This window comes from Gymnogyps californianus, chromosome 10 (genome assembly GCF_018139145.2).
Source record: "Gymnogyps californianus isolate 813 chromosome 10, ASM1813914v2, whole genome shotgun sequence".
In the NCBI taxonomy this organism is placed as follows: Eukaryota; Metazoa; Chordata; class Aves; order Accipitriformes; family Cathartidae; genus Gymnogyps; species Gymnogyps californianus.
Window position 1 is genome coordinate 950,152 of NC_059480.1, and position 19,766 is coordinate 969,917.

Here is a 19,766-nt window from a genome sequence, read left to right on the forward strand (position 1 = left end):
AAACTGTCACAGGTGAGAGTGGAAAGGTGAATTTTTATCATTGAGTTCTCCCAAAAGAATTAGCTCACTCTTTGCCAAGACTCCTTGCATATCCTGGTAGGGTTCACACAATTTGCTCACTAAAGCCAAACAATAAAAGGAAGATATTCCAGGGAAAGCAGCAAAGCACCTGAAAAGGTGAGCTGGCATAACCCCCACCGGGAGGGTGGAAAACATGCAGTCCCACCAGCACCATCGCTGAATTAAAATCCAGATTCACGCGGAAGATCCAGCACTGAGCATCTCTTCCGCAGGTCCATGAATCACACTGGGGGTCCACTGTCACAACTGGAAGGAGAAGTCAGCTACAGAGGTGGTCCCAGCCTAAGTAAGCACACATCTTGAGATCTGTGACATTAATGCAAGGGCAGTTTGTTCTGACCCAGGGAAGTCCTCCCGTTTCTAGGAAGAAGTATTCACGTTGCTCCCAAGTACGCCTTTCTGGCTGAGAGTCTTCGGAGATCGCAACCGAAAAGCCAAGACTCAAGTTGCGTGCACAGTCAGATGTTCTGCAAAGCTGGCACCGCAGAGAGCGAGAGAGACTGGGTAGCAGCCAACATCATCCCAAACTGCATCAGTACGGAGGAGTCAAGAACACATCACTACAGATTCCCCGAGGCACAAGAACTCCCTGCAGAAACCCAAAATTGGCTCTGACGTACAATAATACTGTTTACCCCAAATGCTGAGTGGAGCTGGAATTCACAGCTTTTCCCAGAACCCACATTCTTTGTTATATCCCAACATTGCCAAAACAAAGCTAGGAACAGTCTCTGCAGATAGGACCGAGATATCCCCATTTAAAATAACATCGGAGAAGGAAAGGTGACTGACCTGAAGTAGCCTGAACTTTAACTTGTCCCCCAAGAACAACAGCTACAAGCAGCCGGGATTTCTGCTGGACATACTGACGCTGAAAGTGCCTTTTTGGATGGAGATGGCCTTGATTCACACCCAAGCTGCTGCTATCGTACAGGCTACAAATGGCGTTTTCCGAGACCATCTGGACCCATAACTCAGCTGCCAGCATCATCCTGCCCGGAGAGAGGACGAACTCGGATGAAAATAGTTTTACGAGCAAATTTTTCAATGGGTTTTCATCATCCCAGTGTGCTGTTATAAGAATTCAAGGCCAATGGTCTCCATCTCCTCAGCCCCTTTAATAACCCACTCCTTTGTTCCGGAGGCAAACTCTGGTAGTTAGTTTACGATGGCACCTTATGGAAGGGCCACTTGGAGATGCAGTACGGGTTTCCCCCCTCCCACTAGTCCCAAAGAAGCTGTCAGCAATTCCCTCTTCACATGTTTTATTTCCCCTGCGCTATTACCAATTAACTGAACAACGCTACCCGATTAGAAGCTGGGAGCAACTACCAGGTTTCTTCTATTTTTCCTCTGCACAACACCCCCGCGACACAGGCCGGGTGCTTTCTGAAGGGGAAACCAAGGTCTCGGGAGTTTGGGCGAGCTATTTAATGTGGCAGGAGAAGCGTGGAGCAGAGCAGCTAAATGAATCTACGTCTCTAAATCACAGGTTAGCTAATTTTTCCCCCCTCTGCTCTTTTGCCTACAGCAGACATGGACATTTCGACTGTTCCCCCTCCCTGAGCAGCAATTTTATTGCTGATGCACTTTGCTATGTCAGCTCTGCCCTTAGACTTTGGCTGTATGGCCCAGGCTGCCTTGCTACCCCACCATTCCTCCATGCTCCTATAAATCCTTCAGCGAGGCAGCCTCAGCCACACATTTCTTCCTCTTATTATCTAGAATAATAATAATAATTAAAAAAAATTCATTTTTACACAACCTTGCCCTTAGTGAGTGCTACTTCTTGGGAGCCTGAATATTGCAACACAGGGAATGGCTTGTCCATCAGCTGCTGGCACTTTGTTCCTTCTCAAAATCCTCCTCTTCAAAGAAAACTGGAGTCTTAAAGCAAGTGAAAGTAAAACTAACACTATTTGATCTGCCTGAAACACTCCCTTTGGCCTTACAAAGCAGACGTCACCAGTCTGAGCATGATGAAGCACACAAACAAAACAAGCTTTACGAGAAGAGTGGGGGGGGAAAAAAAGGGGTGCTGCTCACCAGAGCTGTGCTGCACTCTCCTGCCCAGCAGGCAGCAGTCCTGCCTCCCCCTCCTGCCTGTACTTCCCGGCTGCAGACGCTCCTGGGACAGGGCAAAGCGCTCTGCTGCTTCTCAGTGCCCTCTGCCCGTGCTCTTCACGCTGCCGTGGCCTGAACGTCACGGCACAATGCCACCGAAGGCTTCTCATGGCACTCCAGCAGCAATGTCCACACAGTAGCGTGATCTGCCCCTAAACTCGAGGAATATCTCCTGTGTGCTTTTATCTGTTGACAGGTAAATCTCCGCCAGCGGAAAGAGGGCATTTAAAGCTTGGATTTTAGCCCTCTGGCCAGCATTCAAACCAGGAATGAAGTCCTGCAAGCAGAACCTCAGAGCATGTTACCCTTTTGACCAGCCTTTTCTTTTTTCCTTAAACTGCTTTTGTTTTTACACAGTTCCCCTTTTAAAAATGAAATGCTGGTTTAGTTTGGTTTTTTTTGGTTGTGGGATTTTTCTGTGGGTTGTTTGGGTTTTGTTGTGTTTTTTTTTTTTTCCTTCCCTTTACTCTCTTGTGTTTACTGCGTTGGCAAGGACTGCAGATCTAAACATGGTTTGGTCACTGGTACGGAGCAGCTCTCCAGCAATTTTACAGCTGGTCCTGTGCATCGTCCAGGACTGAGCTGAATTATTTTCTTTCTGAGGGGTATCCTGTCCAGCTGCTCCATAAAAACAGCCATTTATGCATCAAAAAGAAAAAGCCCAAACATGACATTTCCCCAACACAAAAGACTGAAGCCTCCTGTCAGGTCAACGTACCTGTCCTCAGCTGATATTTGACTATCTCACTGCTCACGTACCATCCTTCTCATATGCCCATCGTATCAATATTCTCATTCAAAGCCAGCTTGCTGTCTCCCCACCTCCAGGCTTACTCCTAAGACTTCTGACATTTCTGCAAAGACAAGTTTAGTCAGTCCACTTCCCTATTCCTTCAAGCTCTGTTTCAATCAAACACCATTATTCAGTCCGTTCTTCAGCGTTTCCTAGGGAGGTGTTGCCGACGTCTGTCCCATTTGCATCACTAAGGACAGAAACTTCATTTATTTTTCCTCCTTGAGCATGAAACATCCCCAGCATAGCGCTCTCCCTATCTGTGGGTTTCTCTTAGCTCAAAAACAAAGGCTGCAGGGCGGTTTTATTTAAAATCTCACCAGCTCAGCTCCATTTTGGTTGAGGGGAAGGCCATCTCTGAGGGACAGCCTTGCTTCTCTGCAGGCAAGGGGGCCTGAAGAACCAAGAAGTGCTCACAGCAGCGTTAGACCGAGCCTGCCTGGACAGATGTGTGGGACACGGAGGGTCTGGGCAGGCGGCTGAGCAGCCCTAAGCAGCACCTCTACGACCAGGTAAGCTTGAAGACAGCTTTTACATGTTATCTACAGCACTCCATTTGCATTCTGCACCGGGTATCGCATCTCAAGCGCATCCAGAAGAGATTCCTACTTGCTTTCACCCGAGCTTCGCAGCAGAAATGCACTCAGTACCCAGGGCTTCAGCTTCCAGCCTTCTCCGAGTCTATTCCAGAGGCTGAAAGCATGATAAACATATTGGAGCCACCTCCCCTAACCTTCATCCCTAACCCTCACCCTTAAGAGAGTGACGAGCTTTTGTTGGGCAAGCAAGCCTGGGACCTGCACAGAACTTGGTTTAAAAAAAAAAAAAAGAATTAAAATACTGAAAATGCTTCTTTTGAAGGTGTTGGACAGCTCCAGGCGACGATCCCCGAGCAGCCGGACTCTGTTGCAGGTCTCTCCCACGCAAGCTGCACAACGCCACGCTTCTGCGGTTCTCAGGCTGCCGGCTCAGAGGCAGCCCCTGACTTGTGTGCCAAGGGGCCACGAAAAGGCAAAGGGGCTTTCACCACAGTCTGACGAGGGGATCCGAGGAGGAAGGGGAGCCATTCTTGTGTCCGCAAGCAAGAAGGATTCCACCAGAAGCAAGCTCTCCTGCTGGAGGACAGGATGGGATACAGGGCACATGGCTGCAGACCAAGTGACTTCCATCAGGCAGGGTGACAGGGAGTCACCATGTATATTCCCACCACGGCTGCGGTATGTCTCTGGACATAGGTGTCCACATACATCAGGACATAAGTCCAAGCCATTTTCATTGTCGTCTACAGGATGACATGAACTGCACCACATAGGCCCTTTTCTTACAAACTCCAGTTTCAGCAAGATGAATCTTGTCTCACTAACGAGCCCAAGTTCTCGGATCGGGGGATTGCTTGCAGCCAGTGCCAGGGTTTCTGGTTGCTGGCAAAGCGTTTTGGCTCCACATGGATGCAAGGCACGGGAAGAATTACTGGATCCTAGAGGGTTACTCCCAGAGATAACCCAGCTCGTCAGGTCAAAAGCTATGGGGATGGTAACACAACAGGAGACAACAGAAGAGGCTCATTTAAAACTTACTAAGCAAAAAAGAGCTAGAATAACCTAAAATTAAGTGCATCTCGTTTGAGCAGGAGAAAACAAGGTGGAAGCTGAGACTACAGCATAGACTGAGCTGAAGAAGAGGCTGGGGGGCAGGAGGGAGGGAGAGGAGGAGATGGGGTTATTTGGTGCATCCAGCCTCTCCCACCCTAGGAACACACAGAAGCCGACAGCTGAATCAGAAATACACTTGGGGTAGTTATTTTGTTTAACTTTGCATATTTCTTGGGTTTCTTAGTGGAAAAATGTTTTGATTTGAAAGCTTTGGTAAAGCTGACATGTCTGGCTGCTTCAGCTGCTGTGCAGCCCTGAAAAGGGGACCTGCTATCTGGAGCATCAGACTTGGAGTGAGAGCTGGTCCTAGAGTTAGCGAGCCACGCTTGTTTACACAACCGAGAACAGTTTCTGTGCCATGAAAGGAAGGAGACAGAACTAACGTTATTGCCTTTTCCAGCCAAGGGAAGCGTGACAGCAGATGGCTCAAACGCAAGAGAGTGCAATCAAAGGAGCATTCAGCTGGTGCAGTTCTGGTGGGGCTGTAGGACACCGATGTAAGCCAGCACGTGAGAGCAGATACCAAGCTCTCCAGAGTCCTAAGCCTAGTACACTCAGCCCCAATCAGGCCCATAACAGACGCCCCAAAACACTGAATCTTACAATCAAACCTTGCCTTCTGCTACAGAGCTACCGCATGGTAATACAAGCCTCTTCTTTTTATCAAACAGGCAATACTTAGCAAGCACTCAGCAGCACTATACATTGCCCCAAGGCAAGATGCAGTTAAGAGGTCAGGATAGGCAAGGTTCACACCTTACAGGAACGAGATGAGCCATCAGAAATAAAGCATGTTCCCTCCACCCCCAAAATATTCCCTCCCTGTAATGCCATTTCAATCTGGTATTTGCAAGGCGGCACCCCAGAGAGGAGATACATTCTCCACATCCTTACCAGGGAGGAAGCAGCAATTACCAAGAGCACGGGGGAGCGCACAAATGGCTGCAGGAACGTCCTTATCTGGTTGTAAGAACCTGGATGTGCAAGGGTGTAAAAGTCTCCCTCCCCCAGCAGCAGCACTGCAGATTTCAGCTGCCAGATGGGCTCCTTATCCAGTACTCTGAGGCTCCGGTAAGTTATTTGGATCAAACCTCACTCACATCAGTTCTCAGCAGGCTGCTAGCCTCGGGAGGCAGCCTGCCCTTTTTCTTATTTTGATCGGATTTCTTTTATTTCTTCCAATGGCTTCTCATTAAAATTCCTGTGCTGAGATCAAAGGCTACGGCTGGACTCACCTCGCATCCTGCAACAACAATCTGCCAACACCAAGAGGAGTTCACCTGACAAACAGAGATTTAAGCTGAGTTAACACAGCCTTGAACACGCACAAGCCTCGGGTCACAGATCATTTGCACTACAAGTCACATGTCACGTTGAAAAAAATACACCATGTGTTAGCTAGAAAACACACCAAGGGCTGCTTCCAGAACGCTACAGCGAGCCTTGCATGAACACCCTTCACTTGTGTTCACTTTCATTCATGACAAGCGAGGTGTTTTGAACACTGGCATTCGTATTTGTGTGTGGCGTGTGTATCTGCTTAATTTCCAAGGTAAGCATTTCAGAGCTGGGACCACGGGACTTTGGGACTGAACTGCAGAAGACTGCCAGATTTACACCTGGCCCTAAGTACACAGATTTACCTGCGAGGAACATACGCAATATGTGGTTGATACACTCATACCACTCTTTTCAGAGGACTCTTGTCTTTCTTTTTTTAATCCTTCTTTTCTTCAAAATGATTCATATCCATCAGCTACCACAGAAATGCTCAAAACTCAATACCCTTGACACAAATTCCACAGTCTCGGCAATATTTCCACTTTCCTCTGAAAAGCACCAGCTGACTCAAGCCCTTTCCATGCACGTAGTTTAAAGCACACCACACACGTCTTTCCAGAGCAAACAGTTGAAAACCTTCTCACAAATCCTAGGACAAAGGCTGTCAGACAAACACTTTGGGGTGGGGTGCTGATTCTTAGTGCCAAACTCAAGCAAAAAAAAAAATTAAATAAATTTCAATAAAACAAGGTCACCTCTAGTGGAAACAAACGGCGCCATCTTCACACACAGCTCCTTTTGCCATGCCAGCCTCACCCTTCGCTGAAAACCTGGAGACAATTGCAGTGGGAAACAGAGGACAACCTGAATGTGAACGCTGGCCAAGACAGCCAAGAAGAGTGCTTTGATCCTCCAAGGCGTCTCTTGAGTTACGTGGAAAAACTGCCCATGGAGCAGCCATTCTCTCAGCATTGCTTTCCAAGTGTCCTTCATATCCCTTATTTAGCACCTCCACAGCTCCCGACCCATCACTGCTGATGAATTGTCTGCTCTCAGCCTTCTCTCTTCCCATTGTTTTTTCGCTCCGTGAGTTGATCCCCTCCTTCACTCCAGAGCCCTAGTCCATTGTAAGTCCTCCCAACCAACCCTGACCTCTGCCTCCGTAGGGCGTCCCATGACACCCTGCACTTAATGCTCAACACCTCTTCCCTTTAACCTCTTCTTGCCTACTTTTTTCTTCCAGAGTCACCCCTCCCTGCCCGCCCTCCCCCAAAAAACCCTAGAAGCCACAATCCACCCCATTTCCTCCCTGTCCTGTAACCACAGCTTTCTGTTCTTTTACCTCCTTGACTTACCTACCAGTCATGCTCCATCTAGCTCTCCCAAGGGTCACTCTCATACAGTTCCCTTTACTGCTCTACTAAGCCTCTCCTTTGGCTTTTCCTCAATACAGGAGCACTAGAATTTCCAAACCCCACTCTCATCCGACAAAGTTTACTCATTTTTGTTTCTAAGCCCATCAAAAGATCTACTGACAGCTGCTTCCCCAGCCCTCTCCACAACACCTCCCATACAGTTTGAACATCAGCACTCCAAGTGAAATGGCTCTTGCAGAGGTCTCCAGCGACATTATTTTACAGAGAACCCACAGCAAGGAGCTATCATGCTCCAGAGGGTTGGGTGCAGAGAGGACTGGTCCACCCCCACCCTGCTATCTTCCCCCAAAATTTGATCAGGGCTTTCTCAGCTGTCTCCTCCTTCTTTAGCTCCTATCTCCTGGCTCTCCCACATACAAAACATCTTTTCTATATGTCAAGTCCACAGGTTGTACTTCTCTGCCAGAGAGAAGTTACCTCCTGTTCAAAGTCAGACATGTGGAAAAGAGATTGAAGAAAGACGATTTTGTATGTTTAGCACAGCCAAAACAGCCACTCTTCTTTCATCCTCTTCTTGTCCACCCAAAATACACCTCCATCCCAGTCTGCCACTGGAGCTTATAAGCCTGAGGGCTATGATCAACATGCTCTTGATGCCTCTCCAGCATGAAACATGGTGCCATACTGGACCTTGGTAAGAGGGTGTATATTTGTATTCAGGTAACAGGTATTGATCAATCCGAACTTCCACACCGAGACTTTTCTGTGTACTTTAAGAGTAGAAGCTACTGATAATATTCTCCTTCCAGAAAGTCTGTATTTTCAATCTTCTACCCGAGTGACCTGCTCCTCAAGAGCTTTCCTAAAAGACCATGGAGCTAAGATATATCACATGCAGCAGTGAAGAAAAATCCCAGCATGAAAGCTACTTGCAATCTTAGGTACAATAAATTCCTGCAAGGCACCTACTCGAGGTAGCTCTATCAGCAAAACGCCTATCTTAGCTTTAACCCCTGCAGGTGAAGCATGTTTAAATGAAAGCAGAATTTCCAAAATTGATAGTTGTATCTGTACCTTAACACCACACTAAACCACTTCTCAGTCTCTACTGATGTGTACACTCATGTGGGAGTAGATAAGAAACCACCTAATCGAAGGGAAAGCTGACTTAGTTTACCATTCCCACAGCTCGTGCTGATTGAGCGGAGCAGCCTGAAGTGCAGTACATCCCTAACCCACCTTAAGACCTGTCCTGGTTTCAACTGGGATAGAGTTAATTTTCTTCCTAGTAGCCGGTATAGTGCTGTGTTTTAGATTTAGGATGAGAATAATGTTGATAACACGCTGATGTTTTCATTGTTGCTAAGGAGTGTTTACACTAGTTAGGAGGGGACACAGCCAGGACAGCTGCCCCAAACTGGCCAAAGGGATATTCCACACCATATGATGTCATGCTCAGCATATAAACTAGGGGGAAAGCCGGCCGGGGGCCGCTGCTCGGGAACTGGCTGGACATCGGTTGGCAGGTGGTGAGCAACTGCATTGTGCATCACTTGATTTTGTATATTCTAATTCTTTTATCATTATTATTATTTTCCTTTCCTTTTCCGTCCTATTACACTGTCTTTATCTCAACCCACAAATTTTACTTTCCCCCCTCCCCAATTCTCTCCTCCATCCCACCGCGGAGGGGGAGGGAGCGAGCAAACGGCTGTGTGGTGTTTAGTTGCCGGCTGGGGTTAAACCACGACAAGACCGTTGCGGTTAGACGTCACTTCAGATACCTATCAGATGTGAACAGATTTTGCAAGATACACATCTTGTATGCACGTGACTCTACCCTGTGAAGCACATAGAATATGCGTACCATTTTCACCCTGGACTGTCTTCCAATCTCAAGTAAATCTTACAGCTATGACCTCTGTAGATCCCATCGTAACACAGATCTGGATATGAACAACACTGCCACTGATAGCTTTAACAACCAAGTCATCATCAACGAGTACTGACATTGGGTAGTTTCCCTGGGTCAGGAAGGAAAGAGACCACAGAAGTCCACCCAACCAAAGCCTTACTGCTATCCCCAAACTCAGCGACTCCAAAGCCAACCAAATGAAACCAGTTTCAACTCATTCAAGCGAACACAGCCCATCATAACATGCCCAAACTTGAGCCAGCAGGAAAGTTTCCTTCTAGGATAAAGCAAGACTTGGTTCACTAGCCACAGATAACTAACACCGAAGTACAGATAGGAAAGCTCCTGCATTTTGAGGGACGCTCCGTTTTAGCTCGGCAATGCAAAGGGGCAGCCTCCGAGACTGAGAACAGACAAAGGCACAAAGTTCTGCCTCACGTGATACTAATTAGAAAAGATTAATTTTCTTCAGCAAGGTTCAGAACTCTGGAAAGAACAAAAGCTACACATCTGCATGACACAGCCAAATCCAGTCGCACAACACAGCCAAATCCAGCTGCTCGTACTTGCAGACCAGAGTCTCCTAAAATGCTACGATTGCTACGGAGCCTGTCAGGGCAATGCTCCCAACCGTGCAGTTGCACAAACACTCGAGGCTACGGGTGTCTGAAGATGGCGTGAGACAAAAGGCAATTTTTCATGCTTCACGTTGTGCTAAAGTGCAGCCTGCCTCGTGATGCCACCATGTGCAGGATGCAACCTACAGTTCACTTGGAGAACTGGAAGTTATTCTACAAATAACTTTGTTACATATAGAATATGAAAGTTACTGAGGCTGAATCAATGGATCGCCACACGTTTTCCTGAAATACCTTGTTCAGTCCTCTTCACTAACGTTCAACTCAAAAGAACCTGGGGTGGAATGGATATTTGGGTTAAAGAAGGCAGCAGGACAATATATGAAGTCTCAGGGACTAGTTCTGCAGGGAGGGAGGCAGGCAATCCACCTTGTCTTCATGCCAACTCCAGCCCAACAACCACCACCACCACCAACCTGCACGTTCAATACACAGGGCAATGTGAGGGACCAAGCTTTCACATTAGATGTAATAGAAAAACATTCTTTACTCTGCAAGTGTCTTTACAAATATATATTTATATATTTAAGCCCATTTCAGGCCATAAAAGCCCATAAAAAACAACAACCAGTACCTTTTTGAACAAGAGAAACTGCGATCCAGAAGTCTGAGGTGAAAGACTCCCACACAAGGGCTGCTTTGGCGCTTCTCTGAAGGCCTCTATTTAGCACATAAAACCATCTTAAAAATCACATCAGCTTTTTATCTGAAAGGAGGGGCACCATTTTTACCCCCCCTTTACTACTCTCTGCATGAGGTAAACTGGAATCACTTTTACATAATCACTTACTGCTTTAAAAAGGAGATATTGTATCCTGAAGACCAGCTTTTCCAAAAAACATTTGTGAATGGGTTAAAAAAGTAAGATGCCGCTTGTGGATCCAACCACAATGTGCTGTTGTCTCAAAATAGAAGAAGTTGATACTAAAAAGCTATTCCAGATACATACAAGTACAAACACTAGAGCTGGTCAGAAAGATTCAGTTTCAACATTTTTAAAAAGCAGGGAAAATTTTCTGCAGTGTGGCTTTTGCATTAATTTCCCCTAGCCTCACTTTTCTACCAGTTCCATATACCCTTCAAAAAAAAAATCACGTGTCTGTTGTAAGAGTGCAAAGTCCATCCAAATCTCATGTTTAAGTTCACTATCACTACATTTTAAAAATCCTGATGGCAAATAAAAAGGTCTCGATTTAACTTAGCAAAAGTGATATCTAGAAAATATTCAACATCAAGAGGTCTTACAAAAAACTTCAGACTACTAAGGCATTCTAAGGCACAGTGTTTTGGAAGAAGTGCTTTCTCCCTTTGGTGTTGCTTTATACACATCACGTGTGTGAGTCCGAGTGATGCATGGAGCTGCAGATGTATGCCATGCCTTCTCCCAATCAGTGAATTGAATCTTCTTCTGCAGTTTCAGACGTAGGCTCCCAATGCTGCATGAAATTCAGTTAGACATTGCACCAGCTGCTGAAACTTGGGTCTTTCTTCAGGATCTAGGGCCCAACAGCAGGCCATCACAGCAAACCTACAAGACAAAGACAAATGGAATACATGAGAACGTAAGCCAGGCGACCACAGTCCCAACCTGAAAGTGAAAAACAGCATTTGCCACTAGAAAACCTGCTGACCAGAGAGAGAAAAGGAACCCTCTACCTTCTGATACACGATGCCGAACAACTCCTTCAGAAGACAGACACCTGGAATGATCAACAAATGTGCTGTGACTGGAAGTGCTGGTTTGATTTAGGATACGAGTCAGAGGCAATCCAGGAGGAAGCGATACATGGTTCATCAGAAATTGCTCAACTATTGTAAAAACATAGTTCAAAATGTTTCTGTGGTAGGTTTACGGGAAGGGGATTTGGAAGAACACACGAGGCAGAAGGTAGTGCCTGTGCACTTGCATTCTCCTATACCATTAGGATTATGAATAAACACCTCAAGCACTGCCATTTAACTCCATTACACACAGTACTTCTCCATAGTCTTGCTGAGAGAACAGAGATTCCCTCTACCTACAAACCTAGTGGCTTCCTACACTGCAGCCCCACAAACGCTAAGCTGAAAAGCCCCGGCCCCTTTGCCTCCCTCCTCCCATTCTGCTGATCAATCCCATTTCTCCCACGTGTCAGAATAAGGAAAAGAGTTGGGTCAGGATTAAGTGAAACTCAACAACAACAACAAAAAGCATTTAATTTTAGCCCGAGTTCCTTGATGCGGGTCACTGAAGCCACACAAATACTTACACGAGGGTTTGTCTAACAGGCAGACTAAACAGGCAGGGGAAGGCAAACCCGGCTCTTTCATTGATAAGGCTGGCTTAACATGCTGATTACAAAATAGACATTTTATCCTCTCTCCAAAAACATGCACTTACAGTTCATCAGGGCAGTTGATTGGCTGAGCTATTCGATAGCCATCCTTTAAATAAGCAGCCATCTCAAAGGGGTCGATATCGACATACGGAGTCTGGCCTAAAGTCATCAGCTCCCACAGCGTTACTCCAAAGGCCCACTAAAAAGAAATAGCGTACAGCATTAACAGAACAGGCCGAATTTTGAGAGCTCCTTCACACATTCCACAAAATCAGTCATAAATAAGACTACACAGAGGAAGAAAGTTTTACATAAATGCTATATACATCCAAGTTCAACATGACAATACTTTGTCTTGAATAGGGACAATTAAGAATCACAGAACAGTCGTTAAGTTGAACTAAAATTAAAGTCTTAGTGCACTAAGATTTAAGTGCTAAAAAAAAATCATGTATTTACTGCATTTTTCTAGTATGACATTCCAAAACACTTAACAAATCTAAGGAATATTAAACACTAAACCACTGTTTTGAAAAAACTAACAATTTTATATTACATTTCACCTCTTCAAAATACTACACAAAATTCCTCAAAAAAGGCCTGTGAAATTCAAAGGTTCAGAAGAGCAGACTGAATGAAACCATCATTTTTTAAATCCAAGTCATCTGTATATTCTGAGTATATGCTCAGACGGAGGACTCAGGAGAAAAATAAAGATTTCATCTAAGTAAACTTGACAGCTGGATCAGCATTCAACACATTCAGCCAACAATACTTGCCAAAAGGAGCTTACGGTGATGAAAAATCAATCAATCAATTCATGTGCAAGCACAGTACAAGTAAAATGATTTACTAGCTGGTATCAAGAGACCCAAGAGACAAAACATAGATGGTGCTGATACTGCACACTGATGATTCACTGCTGAAGTTACAAGTGCTGCAAACACCATGATTTATTAAAAAGGGGCAGAATTCTGCAAGCCTCAAAAGATTCTTGGTTTTAATCAAAAGAAATCCCACCCCCACCCCAACCAAAGCCTTAACTAAGGGATGCTGTCAGTGGACCCTGACGGGAAGCTCAGAGCTGGAGAATGGCAGGGGCACCGATGCGGCCCCGCTCTGAACAGCCATCTATTAGCAGCGTGGGAAGGCAGGGGAGGACATCCTTTTTATTTGCAGTTAAGAAAAATGCCGAGGGACAAGCGGTGGTGCACCTAGAACATGAGAATAAAGGGCGGATTCAAGCAAAACTACTTTGAGGATATAGCTATTTCTAATTCCATAAGTAGCTCCATAAAAATGGCATAAAGAGATGTAGACCTTCATGTCCAACAGAGGGGAAAAAACCACAGAATTAAAATTCAACAGGAATCATGTTTTGTTTTTCTACGCTTTGGCTGACTGATATAACTGTTGGCAGAGGAGGAACACATTAGGAATGTTTCAAGCCAGCAAAGCCATTTTAAAGAGATGCATCCAAAAAGCAAGCCTAGAACACATGCCAACTGCATCTTAACAGGCACCACCTAAATTGTTTGTAACAGATTTAATCATCGATTATAAGTTACATGCAATTGATAACTAGATTTGTTCCTAGCAAGCAGACAAAAACATATTACACCATATTTGTGAAAAGCGTCCAGGTAAATGCAAAGATGATATGTAGGGTAGATAGTACTTTCTACACTCAGAAAAACTGTCCATTTTTGCACACTGCAAAACTCAGATAGCTACATATGCAAAGTTAACAACTATGTATTAGAAGCTGAGTTGCATTTATCCCTATATAATGCAAAAAGGAGTTTTGTGTTAAAATAGCGTGGACTATATGCCGAATTGCACTAGAGTTTTCTGAAATGGTTACGATACTGAGGTGCCTTCATCCTAATAAAATTCTACATTTCATGGCCAGTGTTACATAGGCTTTTATTTCCAAGTCCAGTCTTCACGAACAGTGAATGCTTTCGTGTTCCAGATGGCGGGGGGGGGGGGAGAAATCAACATTTAATTGATCCCATTTAGTATTAGAGAAACACGCTTTTACAGGCAACCTCTATTTCCTGTTCTGTCTTCAAGTTTGGTGTAACACAAAACCCCACACATTTTCCAATGAGTACAGAAGTATTTCTGGAGCAGAGCTGACTCCTTCCCTTCCTTTTTTTTTTGTTTATGTGGCTTGAGCACTAGTACAAAGACCATGGCAATGAGGAAAAAAAAAAAAACCACAACCGGAACTTTTCAAGAGTTTTCTAAACTAGCACATTTTAAGATGCAGATTACAATCTCTGGATGTAGCCGTGTTAAATAAAGCATCATTACCAAAGAAAATAACTCCTCAGCAGGAAGACACAGATCATAAGGGCAAGTGGTTTACCATTAATTAGCACTCTAATTACCACAGGTCGATCTTCAAGGACAAGCTCCCGTAAAGCACAAGAACAGTCCGTTCTGATGTGCAGGAAGCTGAGCAAGCATGGTAGAAGGCCACCATGGATGCACTGACTAAGCTCAGACACTAAGGAAGGAAAGAGAGGGTGGAAGCAGGAGGCGGCTACTTGAGGAATACAGCGAGAACGCATCAGCACGCAGGGATGGAGTTGGAAAACCAAGGCTCAGCAGAGTTAAACTACCAAGAAATGCCCATAGAGGAAAACATTTAGGCTGCAAGTGAAGCCAAGTGCGTACACACCAGATCACTGTACCAGACAGGATGCATCCAAGAGTGCCGAGAGCAGGTTGAAGTCATTGCAGTGCTGCTCTCCTCATCTCTGAAAGGCCACCGCAACTGGGAGAGGTTGCTGACAAGTGCAAAAAAAGGCATCCTCTCGAAGAGGTGGGATCCGGGGAACTACGGGCCAGGTAGTCTAACATCAACTCCTGCTAACGTTGGGGAGCACGTGCTCCTGGAAGTCACCTCCATGCATATGACACATAAAGGTGTCTGGGAACAGCCAGCATGGATTTATCGAGGGCAAACTGTGCCTGACTAACCTGACTAGTTCTTTGCAAAGGCGACAGCGTTAGCTGACACAGGCTGAGCAATGGATGTTCACCTTCACTTCTGCAAGGCCTTTGACATTATCTTTCACAGCATCCTTATACCAAATTAGTGAGGTGTTGACACTGAAGTGGCTGGACTGCTGGACTCAAATTGCTATGATCAGCTGGTTACTAGTGGCGTTGCTCAGGAATCAATACTGTTTTATCTTCATGAACAACCTGGATTCTCAGGAAGCTCGTGGATGATACCAATCTGGGCAGAGTGGCTGACAGGCTGGAGGACAGGGTTCTGCAGAAGGACCTCAAGAAGCTGGAGAAATGGGCTGACAGGAACCTCAAACTTCAAGGAAAGCAAATGCAAAGTCCTGCACCTGGGAGGGAATAGCTCCACGCACCAGGACTGGCTGGGGCTGACCGCCTAGAAAGCGGCTTTGCAAAGGACCTGGGGGTCCTGGTGAACAAGTTGAACACATCAGCAGCACGCCCTTGAAGCAAAAAAGCCGGCTGTGTTAGCATAAGCGTAGCCAGCAGGTCATGGGAAGCCATTCTTCTTCTCTTTTCTCCATCTGTGATACTGCAACCAAAATACTCTGTTGTGGACTCTGGATCACGTTCATTCAAATAGCAGACAAGTCCCAATACAGATTGCTCACTGAATTTAATTGCCTTTTCTGCTAACGCTACCAAGGAGAACAGGGTGCAACAGACAATTCTGCTGCGTAAGAAGGGCCTGCTTGACCTTTGAACTATCTGCCACGAGCAGCAAATGCAGGCAGCAGGTGGATGGACGCTGTTCTGGACAAATCACTGTTACCTATTCAGTGCCATGATTCTCCAATGGCTGAAAAAAGGGAAAAATGTCAACAAAATACATTTACAAAATATAAGAGAAAAAAAAACCCAACCAAACCAACTTACCACATCGCTAGCACTGGAAAATTCATTGTTAACCAGGCTTTCAAGAGCCATCCATCGAACTGGCCTGTTTTCATTATCTCCCAGGCAATGGTAGTCCATAGGAAACAGGTCTCGAGATAGCGCATTGTCTGTAATCTTAACCTGAAGTGCATCGTCAATGCTAATTTAAAAGAACAGAAGTATTTAGCAAACTTGGCATTACAGTTTTACAGAAAATATTTATGCTCAACTGTAAGTTTCAGACTCGGGATTTAATTGGGGAACACTAATCGCACTATCAATATTTCAAAGGGCTAGCATTCTTCTAGATCAAGACATGCTTATTCTGTGATTATCAAATATTATCAAAGAACATATTTATTCTGCGTTAACGGATAAGCACTAGGAAAATCCGCAGTCTTCGATTAAATAAAATCAAACATTTACAAGTGCAAAAAAATACAGTTAAAGCAAACAAGCAACTCCCTTAAATTATTCCTCCTCCCTTGGAGATCCCCTATCAGATCAATTAAACATTTTAGCTATAGTACCTCTGTAGCAATAATGAGCCAAAGATTTAAGCACAGCAAGATCTAGTAATATCTTGTTAAAGCAACCGATATTATTTGTGGCCTAAAAGCTTGTCTCTAATCAAGCAATCTGGTAAGATATTATTTCTTCCCCTCAACAAGAGATATTCATTGTGACTGTTGTCAGAAATAGGATACGGGCTAAGGGAAACTTACTTTTAATCACCAAAAGACAACTCAAAAAAGCACATGGAGCCTACTGATTTCCCCCCCTCTCTGGGATGTTAATTCCTATGCTTTTGAACTTAAAAAAGCATGCAATAAAGTTCAATGTTCTCAGAAACAGCTGACTTCAGAATATGGGTAAGATGTTGGCTTTAATATCTTACGACAAAAATATAGAAACAACATTGGGTTAGGGGGATTGTATCAAAATGGCATTTGCTGCCTTTTCATCTTGTCAATAATTTCTTTATTTTGATGAGAAAAATCAAATAGAAGTGCTCAATTTGTGTATTTCCCGCTTCACTATCTCAAGTAGCTTCTTATTTATCCCATTTCTATGCACTTTCAGGTCAGTTCATTGCCCTCAAACTTTATGGACCAGGAAATTTCCGTATCTAATCACTCTTAAAGAGTTCAGAGAAATTCCTAGAAGACCCGCCTATAAACAAATACAATACAAAGGGTAATTTCCCAGTGATTAGAGAGCTCTGACTTGTGTAATCCATATGTCCACTCTAATTGGGCCCAACTGTGCCATGGGCACATGAGACCAAAACTATTTTCTCTCTTAACAAACCTGCCAAGACCGCTGCAATCCTGGCTCCCTTCCCAAAGTTAGGGCACAGGTACATAGGTCTGATATAATTCCTATCAACTCCTCCCAGCCTTTCACCACAGAGGAAGAGACCTGGGGAACAAAGGGGTGGCAGATGAACCAAAGCCCTTTAAAGGGATCCTGGCTACTAGCACCCTCTTTCTCTTTACAAAAAATCTAATGCTAGCCCAGGATTTCTTGTAGTGCAGCACAGGTCAGCAGATGCTCAGCTCCTGCCTGCATTTCCCACAGAGGAGGAGCACCAGGTGCCCTATGAATTGATTTTTATTGCCAGCACTCCATATCACACGTATGGCAACTAAAGTGAACCTGGACTTTGCCCCAGGAGGACAAGGAGTCAAGCAGTCTGGACTGCCCACCCTTTGCACAGCAAGGTCACTAAGCTATTAATTGACTGCACAGAAATGAGAGGTTGTCACAAGGTAATTTCCCTGGAGCACTATGATCTTTGTCTCCTGTGGTACCACTTCTTCCTCAACACATTCAGCAGAAAGGAAAAGCAAGAGGAATTAGGAACAGAGTCTCTCAGGAACTCTGTCAAACTGAGCATCCTTACACAGCGCAAGAGCCAGGAAAGATTCTGCTGGCCTAGCTTGGTGGCACCAGTTCAAAGTACAGGGGATGGCTTCAGGGTGGAGCTCACTGCTCCCTTTGTCCCAGCATTTGCTACACCAACACTGCCTGGTGCCAGTGGTGCCAGCACAACGGTGCAGTAGTTAAAAAAATATCCTAGGACAAGCATGAGCACTTAAGTGTCTGTCAGCTTCTTCTCTTAGCCCCTGGGATGCAATGTCAGAAGCTCTGTTGGCTCTGGTTGGGATGTCTGAAGAGCTGGGCCAAAGACTGCACCTGAGAGGACCGAGTACTTTTGTGGACAGAACCAAGAGGGACAAAAGTTGTAGCAACAGTGACCCCTAACAACCCTGAGGGGCTAGGCAGGGAAGTCAGTCCAAATTTCAGGAGCAGGACCTATCCTGGTGTCGGGAACGTGACCCATATTTTACTACTAATTGCTGAGCCAGACGTGCAGAGCTCTCTAACGGACACCAGTAACACGGCCCCAAGGCAGACCATACGAGAGGTGCATGCTGTCCATGAAAAGTGCAAAGACAGAAACTGGGCTTCCACTTCAAGGACTCTGTGGGAACAATCAAAGCAAACCCTCAATCAAAAAGGGGTACAACAAGGTGGTTCAACAACTGTGCCTTGAAGATATTGGAGGGACTGAGGCCTTGAGGATTCTAGGAGGTATTTCCAAGGGTATACTGGAAAACATGTTGGCAAATAAGGAAAAACACAAAGGTGGCAAAAAGCTGAAGGAGATGGAAGCCAAAGAACACGAACTGAGACGGTAACCCAGTCGTTCCTCCTGCCCAGACAACTGAGAAACCTAAAGATTTGAGAGCGTGCTCCAGTCTTTACACCTTTGCACTGCTAGAAGACAGGGCCTAAGAAAACCCTGTAGGTATTGCTAAGGCAAAAAGCCTCTCAGATTACATGGGATGCATGCCCCAAGGTCATCAAGAAGATGTGGGCAGCAATTCTGAGAATCAATAATATTTTCATAAAACAGACACAAGAAGAATCAAGCAGATGACTAGACCATGAGGAGCTTTATTTTCTTCCAAAAAATACATGAAGCATCGTAACTGAAGGAATGCAAGGTGTGCATTCATCCCAAGTGATCCAATGACGATGTACTGTTTCATAAATGAAATTGTTTATGGTAAAGCAGAGCTCATCAAATCTCAAAATCACCTCTAATAGCCAATTTCAGGTTAAAGACTTTATATTCATCAGTAGTTCAGTTACCTCATTAGAGCTTACTTCATTGACCGACAATTTGCAGGCAGCTCTGGGGTATAACCCAGAGGTTGCTTTTCCCCTTTTCTTTCATTGCTAGTTCATCAATAGACCAGTACATGTCCTTTGGGAGGGGGAGGCAAAAAGGCAGAGAAGTGTCTCTCCAAATCAAGAACTTGAATTCAAGGCTTCAAACGCGGTCTTGAATTCTGAAAATAACTGTGTTACTTGAATTATGATGTTATTTGCAGATATCATAAGACTAAGCTCATGGACTAACTGCCCCTTTAGGTATTTTCAGATGTTTAGTTAAGTTTAGGCAGAACCCTGTATTTTCTGTGTTTCCCCTTATTAGGTATGAAAGCAGGTGGAGAATGAGCACAGTTGGTGGTCTCCGAGTGATTTGGTTTATAGAAAGCCACCAAACACCTCCAACAACCTCTACATTTTGAGGGCATATTCCAGTCAGAAGACGGTCTCAAACCCTACTTCGGCATTCTTACCATTTACAGAGCAC

General features: G+C 45.0%; 1 protein-coding gene across 2 annotated transcripts in view; it reads right to left on the minus strand.

Annotated features, from left to right (window-relative positions):
• Positions 1-10,322: 10,322 nt before the first annotated feature.
• Positions 10,323-19,766, minus strand: part of RYK (receptor like tyrosine kinase) — a 65,349-nt gene continuing 55,905 nt past the window's right edge. For both annotated transcript variants that reach the window (XM_050902273.1, XM_050902274.1), the window contains 3 exons: positions 16,097-16,256; positions 12,241-12,377; positions 10,323-11,388 (listed from right to left, as the gene is read on the minus strand). In XM_050902273.1, coding sequence (XP_050758230.1) covers positions 11,277-11,388; positions 12,241-12,377; positions 16,097-16,256 — 409 coding nt within the window. In that variant the 3' untranslated portion in view covers positions 10,323-11,276. The remainder of the gene's footprint in view (positions 11,389-12,240; positions 12,378-16,096; positions 16,257-19,766) is intronic.